Raw genomic sequence first — 12,500 nt, 5'->3', positions numbered from 1 at the left:
TTTCCCCATGAGTGGTTCAGGCTCTGCATCTCCTCCTCCACAGTTCTTCTCCATGTGTTTCTTGGTCGGCCTCTTTTTCTTTTCCCTTCTGGTGTCCAATGTCAGGCTGTTCTTGTGATATCAGCAAGATCTTTTCTCCACACATGTCCTATCCATCTCCATCTTCTGCTCATTAGGATGGTCTCCATGCTTTCGTGTTGGCATTTGTCCTACAGGTCTTCATTTGAGAAGGTGTTTGGCCAGAAGATGTGCAGTATTCGTCTTAAACTCTTGGTGTGGAAGGTTGATAGTCTGTTGAGGTCTTCTTGTGTCATTCTCCAGCATTCAGAACCGTACAATAGGTTTTATATTAATATCATAATTTATTATAAGAGAACAACAGGGTGGATGAAACACAGCTGTGATACTGTTGAAGCTTGGTCTTGATGGTGTACTGCTGTGACCTCATATGTTATTCAGGACTTTGAAAGCGTTCCTTCCTTACACAAACAGTGGTTGTGAATTATTCAATGATCAATAATCATATGGATAGATTGAATGTGTTTCAATACTTTTCATGCAAACATTTGTAGTGCTTCACACAAAATGCAAATATATATATATAGATGTATATATATCTATATTAAAATACACATATGTGTATATTTTAATATAGATATATATACAGGACTGTGTGAGAAAGTGCCTCTGCTGCAGCTGGCATGGGCATATTCACAGGTACGGTGATGCACAGTGGTAGCACTTTATCACAACACATTGTTTTCGTAGTAAAAGAAACGAAACAAAGCATTTTACATCACAGTCTGGCTCCCTATGGACCTGTGTCCATACAGCACAGCCTGTTGCCATCGGCAGACTGCACGAAAACAATGAGTCCAACGAGGTGGGAGTGCAACAGATTCAAAATAACCATGCCAATTATGTATCAAATCCATATTCAAGCCTGTATCATAGACAATAATTACCTTGGATCCAAACAAAACCGTAGAGGAAGTAGAACTTCCCCCCGGTGTTGGGCCCGGGACGCCAGTAGGCCCGTCTGATCTCATTGGTCTTCTCTGTGAAGCTGGAGTTTTGTCTAATTTTGTAGAGAACATGGGGCGGCAGGGAGCCATCTCTGTTAGTCTGGACTATCACACCTAGAACAAGAGGAACATGTATCAGGTCAAACGTCTTCTTCTGACTTCAACTTGTACTGGAAGTTGTTCGAAATGTACTCCTCAAACAAACTAAATTCCAGGAATTTAAAAACGAAATGTATTGTTATTGTATTATTGACATGAATAACTTGAGGACGGAACGCAGTGGTGCTTGCTGTGTGCAACTCAGTCTCACTCTCAATGATTAAAGACCGCAGCGTGGTCAGTGCCTCAAGGTTTTATTCTTTCAAAGCTCCGTCAGAGGCTGAGCCACGCCGCTGCCCCCCGGAACGCCGAGCCACCATGTTGAGTAGCCGTGATTGGACGATATGACAATAGAAGCAGCCCAACCTTAGACACTGACAATGACCAGGCTAAAGAGGATCTTTTTTAATCTTGTAGGAAAAAAAGGATCTTGAATTTTTACTTTTTTCTCATAAAACAAAAATAATATAAAAAATATATGAATTTCAAGACAATCTGTTGTCCCTCTACGAGTTGTTCACCTCCAGGACCCGGAGACGCACGGAGACGCACGGAGACGCACGGAGACGCACGGAGACCCTGGACACAAACCCTTTGAGTCCTTTTCCTCTGGCAGGAGGCTGCGGTCCATCAGCACAATACCTCAAAAACACTTTTATATATTGTAACAGCCCCGGGGTGGTCAGGGGTGTTACTGGACAATATGCAATACTTATAAAGACACGGAGACGTAAAGACGTGGCAATGAAATACTTTACTGGGATATTGGGAACGACACAGCAGCCACACAGCCAATACAAGTCCGTTAAGCAAGAGAAGGGTCTAGGTGCAGTTCCGGGGTCTGATACACAAGGCGCAATCCTCGTACGGTCCAGGGATGGGGCAGGGGCGTCGTTCTCCTCCAAGCAGGGGTCAGTAGCCGGGGGCAATCCAGTGGGGGTAGTCTTCCGTTCCAGGGTCGTTGGCTAAGTAGTCTCACAATCTCTCACCGTCTTGAATGGTTTCACCTAAGTTACTTTCCCCGACTTCACATCTTCCTTCTCCTTTTATCTCCGCCCATGAAGCTCCCCTGGCCGGCTCTCTCAGGTGTGCCTGGTTGCGCTGATTGCCTGCTGGCACTAAGGGGGCGTGTGCAAAGTGCAATCCATTTCTCTCTGGTAGTCTGTAGTACCTTCCTGCCATCACTACTCCCTGGGCTCGCCCACCCCGGCTGCCACACACCCCCCCCCTTAAATCTGACCTGGGGGGAGGACTGCTCCAGGAACACCAGGCGTCCCTGCGGGACAAGGCATCGGCGTTTCCGTGAGCGGCACCGGATCTGTGGACGACAGAGAAGGCATAGGGCTGCAGAGACAGAAACCAGCGGGTGACCCGGGCGTTATTTTCTTTATTTCTTGACATCCATACCAATGGGGCATGGTCGGTGACCAGAGTGAACTTTCGTCCCAATAAGTAGTATTTGAGCTCGCCCAGGGCCCACTTGATGGCTAGGCATTCTTTTTCCACTGTGGAATATTTCTGTTCCCTGGGCAAGAGTTTTCTGCTGATGTATGTTATCGGGTGTTCCTCACCATTTTGTACTTGGGCCAGGACGGCGCCTACCCCGGTCTCTGATGCGTCGGTCTGGACCACCAACGGTTTCTCAAAGTCCGGGGTCACCAACACTGGTTCTGAACACAGCACCCTCTTGAGGTTCTCGAAGGCCTCCTCTGTCTCTGCTGTCCACTGGATCCGCTCTGGCAGCCGGTTTCCTGTTAGGTCCGTCAGGGGAGCTGCAAGGGAGGAAAAGTGGGGGACAAATCGCCTGTAATAGCTCGCCAGTCCAATAAATGCCCTTACTTGTTTCTTGGTGCGGGGGCGGGGCCATTCCCGGATCGCCTCGACCTTCCCTACCTGGGGCTTGACGCAACCTCGCCCAATGGTGTACCCCAGGTAATCCGCATCTCGGAGGCCGAGGCGACACTTTTTGGGGTTAGCTGTTAGCCCCGCTCCCCTCAGGGCTCGGAGCACGGCGTCGACCCGACGCAGGTGGGTCCCCCACTCCTCCCCATGTACGACGATGTCGTCTAGGTACGCCGCGGCATACTCTCGGTGGGGCCGAAGGACTTGGTCCATCAGCCTCTGGTAGGTAGGTGGGGCCCCGTGGAGACCGAAGGGGAGCCGTTTGTACTGGTACAGCCCCTCGGGGGTGGCGAAGGCTGTCTTCTCTCGGGCCTCGGGGGCCAAGGCCACTTGCCAGTAGCCCTTCGTGAGGTCCAGGGTGGTAATGAATCTGGCACTCCCTACCCGTTCGATCATCTCGTCCACTCGTGGCATCGGGTAGGCGTCGAATTTGGAGATCTGGTTGAGCTGGCGGAAGTCATTGCAGAACCTGACTGAGCCGTCAGGTTTGGGGACGAGGACGATGGGGCTACACCACTCGCTTCTGGAGGGCTCGATTATGTCCGCCTGCAACATTTTGCGTACCTCTGTCTCAATGGCGGTCCTCCTGGCTTCTGGCACCCGATACGGCCTGAGACGTACCTTCTTCCCAGGTTCGGTATGTATGTGATGGTGGATGAGGTCGGTGTACCCCGGCTCTGGGGAGAAGACGTCCCGGAATCGGTCCACTAGCTCGCGGAGGTCTTGCTTTTGGCTGGGGGTCAGCTGCTCTCCCATGGGGACCTCTACTGCCTCCGTCTTTCCTGTGGTGGGAGGGGAAGAGAGAGAGAGGGAAAATAGGGCCTCACGGGCCACCCATTTTTTTAGCAGGTTAATGTGATACACCTTTGTTGGATGTCGTCGCCCTGGTTGTCTTACCCTGTAGTTCACTTCTCCTATTTTTTCCATTATTTCATAGGGTCCATTCCACCGAGCCAGGAATTTGCACTCAGATGTGGGGACTAATACCAGGACTCGGTCCCCCGGGCTAAATTCTCTGGGCTGGGTTCCCCTATTGTAGACCCGGGCTTGGGCAGTCTGGGCCTCGGCCATGTGTTCTCGAACCATCGGCCAAATTGTTGCCATTCTCTCTCTTACCTCTTCCACGTGTTCCACCAGCGTACGGTGGGGGGATGGCTGGTGTTCCCAGGCCTCTTTGGCCAGGTCGAGGAGTCCCCGGGGCCGTCTTCCGTACAGCAGCTCGAAGGGGGAAAATCCCGTGGAGGCCTGGGGAACCTCACGAATGGAGAACATGAGGAAAGGGAGCAGCTGATCCCAATTACGTCCGTCTGCCTCCATGGCTTTCCGGAGCATCCGTTTCAGGGTCTGATTAAACCTCTCTACTAGGCCGTCTGTCTGCGGGTGGTATACCGACGTTCTTAACTGGTTTACCTTCATTAGCCCGCACAGGTCCCTCATGATTCTTGACATGAAGGGGGTCCCCTGATCAGTCAAGATCTCGTCCGGGATGCCTACACGAGAAAATAACATCATTAATTCCCTGGCAATACCTTTGGTGGCCATGGTCCGAAGGGGAATGGCCTCGGGGTAGCGAGTGGCGTAATCCAGCACCACCAAGATGTACTGGAATCCCTTACTGGACCTTGGGAGGGGTCCCACCAAATCCATCGCAATCCTACTGAAGGGAATTGAAATAATGGGTAAGGGGATCAGCGGATTGCGATGGTGCGGCTGGGGGGCGACCCGCTGGCAGTCCGGACAGCTCCGGCAGTAGTCCTCCACCGTTTTTTTCACCCCGGGCCAGTAAAACCGGGCCTTGATTCTGCCCACATTCTCCACCAATGTAACAGCCCCGGGGTGGTCAGGGGTGTTACTGGACAATATGCAATACTTATAAAGACACGGAGACGTAAAGACGTGGCAATGAAATACTTTACTGGGATATTGGGAACGACACAGCAGCCACACAGCCAATACAAGTCCGTTAAGCAAGAGAAGGGTCTAGGTGCAGTTCCGGGGTCTGATACACAAGGCGCAATCCTCGTACGGTCCAGGGATGGGGCAGGGGCGTCGTTCTCCTCCAAGCAGGGGTCAGTAGCCGGGGGCAATCCAGTGGGGGTAGTCTTCCGTTCCAGGGTCGTTGGCTAAGTAGTCTCACAATCTCTCACCGTCTTGAATGGTTTCACCTAAGTTACTTCCCCCGACTTCACATCTTCCTTCTCCTTTTATCTCCGCCCATGAAGCTCCCCTGGCCGGCTCTCTCAGGTGTGCCTGGTTGCGCTGATTGCCTGCTGGCACTAAGGGGGCGTGTGCAAAGTGCAATCCATTTCTCTCTGGTAGTCTGTAGTACCTTCCTGCCATCACTACTCCCTGGGCTCGCCCACCCCGGCTGCCACACAATATATATAATGTTCTTGTGCACTTTAAAGTTGAATTTATATGAAATATGTCTGCTTCAGCACTGTGCTCTACATGGTTTGCATTGGAGCACAAAGAGCTAGCACTGTCAACAAGGTGCCATGATCGCAACCGGGCACAGACGACTCACTAGCAAACACAGACACGTTGTCCTGGTAGGCCTGGTTCAGGGTGTAGTTGACAATGCTGTCCTCGTCAGGAAAGCCCTTGAAGACGTCCACACTGACCTGGAAGCACGGAGCACAGACACAGCAGAATAGATTCATCACAAACTACTGCGAAGCACAAAGATGAAAGCACGTTTGCTCTACAGAAGAGTTGCATTGCCCTGTCTCTGAGTAAGCCATCAGGTGTTCATGGTGATGTGATCCAGTGGTCTCTACAGCCACTGGAAGTGTCAGAACTCAGTGCTATGTAGATTCCTCTGCTCTGTTGCTCTCTTACTAGTGTTCAGGACCTCTCAGTCTGCTCAGGTGTCACAGCTGACTCATGCATATGGGGAACGTCCTGCTTTGTTGAGAGACACTCTTCTACACTTCACCAACCTTAGACATGAAGCGCGTCCAGCCGCAGGCAGCGTTGTCGATGGTGTCCAGCTGCTCCAGCAGGGTGGAGATGTTTGGAAGACTGTAGTTGCCCTCCATCAGAGCCTGCATCAGCTCACTGTCTGTGCCATTCAACAGCTCAGGGTGCTGCTGAAGCTCTGCTGACATCTGGAGGGAGAGGAGGAGGGGCTGAATGGAGACTACACCATTACAAGTTCAACTTCTGTTAATGGAAGAACTTAATGGGAAAACATAAATGCACAGGTGATCGTTTTCACATGCTGATGGTACTTTATCATGAGCAATGTGAACAAATGTGCTGAGTCTACCTGCTGTAACCACACCAGGTGGTTGTGCAGCCGGCCCTCCTCCAGAAAGGTCCTGAGCTGTGCGGAGATGTTGAGCCACACGTGGGTGTAGTGCGTCACGTTGCCAACGAATGCAAAGGTCTCATTTGCCTGAGTGCCAAAAGTTTACAAATATCATTACATTTTGTATGAATTCAGCCATTTGTTGATATGATTTCCACTCCTTTCTTCCTCCACCTCCTCCCTCCGTCTCTCCATCTCTCTCCCTCCCACACCGCACTGCTATCTCGACCATCTTCAGCCCAGTGGCTCAGATAAGAGCTCCCAGAGCTGTGCTCACCCACAGGTTACCAGTGGACCTTAGTGTTGTTGTTCAGGCTCCGAGAGGCCAACAGCAACACGCCAAAGAGCCAGATTCATCTGTTGGCTTCATGAATCCTCATGAATCCGGCATGCTGGACACTGCCTTATTAATGTCTTCTGCATGCCATATGATGACTCCATTTCCTCACATCATGTATTCTGTGAGTCCTTTGGATGCAGCATCTGTCAGTGCCAATCGAACTGCACATGCAGCGTTATCAAGAGTAAACTATATATATATATGTAGAAATATATACATCGGCAAAAGCAGAACAAACTTGAAAGGACAAAGCTGGTGTTATTCTATATGTTTATTATAAAGAGTCTGTCTCTGACTTCCAGAGCGTCCTGTGGCTCTCAGCACATTGGTTCAAACTGAAGACATCTTTAAAACAGCTGAAACATATGTACTTTTATCAACAGGTGGCCACTGTAGTTTTTAACAACGTTCCTCAAACAGGAACAATTCTTTGGGATCAGTTTTCGGCGGTAGAATAATGCACATTTGGTGCTGTAGGAAATTTGAGCGTCGAACTGTGTGTTTAGTAGTTATAATAAAAGTGTTTAATGATTCATATTTGAGAATTCATAATGAGTCATAATCATAAGTGTTTTGGAAATGCATAATTAAGATAAGCATAAAGTGTTTCAGGATTAGCAGCTAGAAGTAGAATTTGAGACATGAAGCTTTTGCCAAAAGTTGCAAAGTCTTATCTATTATATGGAATGTTTATCATAGAGGGATTAAACAATAACTGACAGTCATTGAATGTGTTAAAGAACTCAGGGACAGACAGACAGACAGGAGAATACACTCCTGAAAGTTAGCCAATAGGAATTGGGATAGATGGAAGGGGAGGAGTTTCGGACGGATATGAGGGCGGAATAGGAAGTGTTTCTCTCTCTCTTAGCGTGGGTTCCAGGGACGGCTGTGTCTCATGGGACCAGGGAAGAGTTTTTTCCAAAGTGGGTTAATACTGTAATATTTCATAGAAGTAGTGTACTTCACTGTAATCGTACTTGCATCAGTGGGATTAAATTCCTTTCAATTGTAAACCAGTTTCGGTGGAGTTATTATCGCAGCGTGTCCACTGTGAACGGCAGCTGGACACGTGCTCTGGCCTTCCTCTCTGTGGAGCAGACTCAAGCCTCCACAGTGCTCTCGAAGTATTTAGGGCAGCAGGACAGTGTATGTGGTGCAGTGTGTGTGTTAATAGTAATGAAGTAACATGACCCCCAGTGGATCTTTCACAATAACAACTTGATAAGGTTATCATGTATCCATGTATCCATGCTGTAGTTGGAGCTTCACCCTCAGCACTGAGCACAGCTTTGTCTGTGAAGATAATGTGAACAGCTCTGCTCATACACCAAACACAGTGCTGTCTACTTGCCTTCTCAATCACTTTGTCCACCTGGGATCCAATGGGGGAGTAGAGGATCTTGGGGTTTGTAGTCATCAGGTGAACCAGTAGACCCAGATTCCTCTGTTCTTTGCTGGTGAATCCCAGAGAACTCATGTTCCCCTGTTTCAAAGCCTCTGGCTCAATGATCCTACAACAAGGGCCACAGGTCAAAGGTCATTAACTGTACTAACAAGTCACACAACAAGGGAACTTCATCCCCAGTTTGTCTGTTATCCGTCATTCTCCCCACAAATCAGCCCACACGTTTACGGGCTGACATCTCACTGTTCCCAGGATACAGTTGTTGCACCGCACACAGCTGCATGATTATTATCTGGGTCAATGCTAACATGTGGCAACAAGTGTGATGGACAAGAAACACAAGCAGTCAGACAAACAAGCCAAGTTATCCAAACTCAAAAATCGATTTCAAATTCAAAGTAAAACACCTCATATATTTATGAGGACCCTTTGTCTTTGCTGTCTCTTCCATATCGGTTTGGGCCGGGGGCTTATCTCTTTACAAACCTTTTAGATGTAGTCTGGGTATTAGTGCCGGATGTGACAAAACATTTTACAAGCAACCACGATAATGCTGAAATTGTATTTATTGGGCTCAGGGAGACAAACTGGACACAAAATGTAATTCTTTAGGATTTAGCCGAAGCCAACAGGGAAGAAACTCTGATGTTTCAGTGATTCAGGACTCTGCTGCTCGAGTGATGACGAGGACCAGAGACCGCATTGCACCTATTTTAAAGTCCTTGTGTTGGTTTCCTGTCAGTTTTCCTATTGATTATTGAGTTTAAAATTCTTCACTTGCCTTTAAAGCATTTCATGGAATGTACACACGTGGAATGTATGAACGAGGGCAAACCCCTCAGGTCCCAGGTCCCTTGGCACGAGTCTTTTTAGGTATTCCACAGAGCAATAGAAAAACCTTTAAGTTTCTAAGCTCCGACCCGTTGGAGCGGTCTGCCTCAAGATCTGAGTGCAGAGGAACGTGTTTATGTCTGTAGAAGGAAACTTCCAACTCAGGTCAGAGATGTTCAGAAAGGCCCTGCCTTCGACCCATTGTTAGTATAAAGACAGTGGTTAATGTAGGTGGCGGATCAGCTGACCCTTTTGATGTGGTTTTTGTTGTACTGTATGTCTCAGCAGACAACTTTGAGGATACTATTATATTCTGTTGGACAGAAGTGGGGGTCACAACGAGAAAAATATGCCCAAAGTTGAAATAAAAATAAATCCTCCCATAAAGTTTGAAGATACTTCTCTGTCCTTCCTTTCATTCCCTCTACAGCAACATGAGCGCACAGAGACATCGCTATCATTGTGTCATGATGTCATCACCTGTCTCACCCACCTGTTGTGCCCACACAGAATCGGCTGTAGTCCGGCCCACAGTTGTACAAATGCTGAAAACTGAGAGTGAGGGTTCTCCTCTTCCTCCTTCACTTTCCTTGCTCCTGCTCCTCCTCCTCCCTCTGCTCCTTCCACCCCCTCTTCTCCAGGGATGTCAGTTGTGTTGGGGCCCCAGGTGGTGGCGTTAAGGGGCCAGGTCATGTTTGCGGGGGAGGCTTGGGTTCGACCAGCACAGGCTCCTTTGGGCAGCAGCCGGGCCAGGCCGGAGAGCAGGTCCACATCCTTGAGAAGCCTCTCCACATCAGCCATGTCCTTCAATAAGGCCCCGAGGTCGGACTGAGAGAGCGGAGCCAAAGAGCTGGACTGGTCCAAGTGAAGCTGGTGGGACGAGGGGGGAGGAAGAGAGGAGAAACATCGAGGAAACAAGTATAATGTGATCCGAACGTGCAGTTAGTAGTTAGATGAATGGATGAATTCACTGTCCCTGTGCTTTGAGGCTCCTAGAACTCGTCCAGCATTTAAACGTATTTGTTCTTAAGTTACCATTTGGAATTTGTACTACTAGTTCACTGCTATGCTGCGTTCAATAGCACTGGGATTATAGAACCGGGTAAAACAGAAAAATATCACGACTGTCACACAGCAACAAGTGTCAGCTGTCATCCGCCTTCCATTCAAAATGACCTGTTGATGTGTTGATCGTCATGTAAATGCATTACGATCAGTAATGTAATGTAATTACATTACTGATCGTCATGTAAATGCATTACGATCAGTAATGTAATGAAATTACAGCTGGAAGTCACAAAAGATGAGTTTTTCCATTCTATCTGTTGTGTGAACAAGATAAATATACTGTGGGCAGAATGTACGATGCAGCTCAGCCACATCGGGGGCACACAACTAGGCCTACTACTTCACCTTGGAATGTAAAAGTGTTGCTGTTCTGGAATCAAAATAACATAGAATTGTCCTCATCAGGACTCATTTGCTGTGTGTTTGAACAGAAGATAGGCTTAGCTCTGTCTGACTTCACGTTCATTTTGTTTTGCTTTTATTTATGCCAAGCAGCAAAATAATGAGCTGCAAAATAAAACCACCTGGAAGTTCCAGAAACTGTAGTTGTGTGCCCCTGGAGGCTGGCTCATCAAGCCAGTCAATATAAGAAGTGGATGTTATCACTGTGGGTTTGTGGATGACAGTATTTAAGCCTCAAGTTCCACACTTGGTTTTTCTGCGCTGAACCAGAAGTGACATGAGAGGTTATTTAAATTTGGATTATTTAATGAACTCACAGTGAAAGGGTTAAAGTTCGAGGATGAAAACAAAGGTAATTCCCAGACCGGACAACCAGTGACCTTTAAATCGCAAAGTAGCCAAACTAGACCAGACTGGTTCTCAAACTAAGGAAGTCCTAAGTGCTCTAGTAGCTCTCATCTTCAACATGTGGATTGGGGGAATGTTTCTGCTGTACCTTCTCACTGACAATCTGCGTGTTGATCTGCTCTCTCAACTCGAGGCTCATCAGCCTGAAGCGCTCTGACCTTTGAACCTCCCCTCCGCTGCACACTGCGCTGCGATAGGCCTGCAGCACTGGCCGCTGCTTCTCAGGCACCAGCAGGATCTTACTGAGCTCGTTGGCCCCGCCCTCACCACAGGTGAGGATCTCCAGCATGGCTCCAGTCAGAAGGAACCCCTGTGGAAGACAGGACCAGACCATTTAATAATGTCAGCACCCAAATGTCCTGTCACTCTAAAGCCTGCTGCATATCATTGTATGACAACATCAAGTGGTAACACATTTAATAATTTGAGCTCAGAGTTCAGATTAGTTCAGATTAGTTTCAGTACATTGACTCAATGTTTCAATGCAGAGGCACAGAAGGCATGTAACATCAAACCAGAATGTCCTTTTAAGTTGAACTAGAACTCAAAGACAGACTTTGACAGTCTATTCTTTGCTGTCTTAGTCATGAACATATGATCCTTTTCATGAGCAACATACAATAGAGTTCCTTTCCTGTTTTCACACAGAACTGGTTTGGTTTGTGAACTTATTTGGTGACTTAGAGTAAATGGCGTGTATGTCTTTGTAGGTGAGGCAAAGGCCTGCTGTCATAGAGGGGCCGAGATGTCAACAAGTGGTTCAAAAATAGGGAAAAGATAAGAAAAAACAAATAGAGTGTTGTTCAGGAAACATCACAGTCATCATGATGTCTTCATATTTAGATTTTGCTAAGTCATGCTAAGGTATGACTGTGTATTTGACTGTGTTCAACGAGTTGACCTCATTATAGTGTCACCTACTGTATATTACGTTCCCTGACAACAAGAAGTAAAAAACAACAACGAGTAACAGTTTGAACCACGGGTCAACGTCTGGGTGTGAAGCTGAAGCCAACGCGAAGCCTTCTTTAAACCTGCATCTTGAGAGTAGCCAGCAGGGGGCGACTCCACTGGTGGAAAAAAGAAGTCTGATTGAATGGGTGTCTTTGAGAACATGACCCTACTTCTCACTTGAATATGTACTTTAGCAACACTTTCCTTAATGTGCTGATGTTGTCAATAGCTGGTCTGAAGTCTTCTTAACTTGTTCAGCATGGGCTGGCTCGTACTAAAAGACGCTCCAAGGATTCAGATGTTCATTGTTTTGTTTTGTTTGAAGCCTGTTTCTTTGCTAGCCATAATGAGCATATTCACCTCGCTAAGCGAGCGGGCTAGTTAGCGCTAGCATTGGGTGGTGACTTACCTGTCTCCGTGGGGCCCTGCTCCTCCCCAGATGTGTGCTGCTATGTGTGGCATCAGCACTGAGATGAGCTCACCGTACTGTGTCTGCTACCAACCCAGCAGAGAGCGCTGCTCGTTTGAATGTTGAGTGTACTGAAATGAACGCTTTGTGGTGAAACTAACTGCAGTTATGCCAGCTAATAACTGTCACAACTAGCATGAAGTGGGACTTGGTGTTGTGATATGTGTCACTGTGTCTCATGTGTAGATATCAGTGTGAGTCTAGCTTCATCAACTTACCTCCAGATGACCAACTGCGTCTCCAGGTTTTTGTCTGGTGTCTTTTGCCCCCTGAATCCAACT

General features: G+C 47.9%; 1 protein-coding gene across 1 annotated transcript in view; it reads right to left on the bottom strand.

Moving 5' to 3' along the window:
• abca2 (ATP-binding cassette, sub-family A (ABC1), member 2) overlaps positions 1-12,500 on the bottom strand; it is a gene marked incomplete at its 5' end in the record, with an annotated part of 77,740 nt that overhangs the window by 43,570 nt on the left and 21,670 nt on the right. Inside the window, 8 exons of the mRNA XM_079270993.1 lie at positions 966-1,139; positions 5,554-5,650; positions 5,969-6,136; positions 6,298-6,426; positions 8,034-8,193; positions 9,412-9,788; positions 10,885-11,106; positions 12,438-12,500. The exon at positions 12,438-12,500 is cut by the window's right edge and continues 48 nt beyond it. Coding sequence (XP_079127119.1) covers positions 966-1,139; positions 5,554-5,650; positions 5,969-6,136; positions 6,298-6,426; positions 8,034-8,193; positions 9,412-9,788; positions 10,885-11,106; positions 12,438-12,500 — 1,390 coding nt within the window. The remainder of the gene's footprint in view (positions 1-965; positions 1,140-5,553; positions 5,651-5,968; positions 6,137-6,297; positions 6,427-8,033; positions 8,194-9,411; positions 9,789-10,884; positions 11,107-12,437) is intronic.

Source organism: Melanostigma gelatinosum (assembly GCF_949748355.1).
Source record: "Melanostigma gelatinosum genome assembly, chromosome: 6".
Taxonomy (NCBI): Eukaryota; Metazoa; Chordata; class Actinopteri; order Perciformes; family Zoarcidae; genus Melanostigma; species Melanostigma gelatinosum.
Note: the sequence above shows the minus strand (reverse complement) of the source record. Positions and strands in the feature narration are given on the sequence as shown.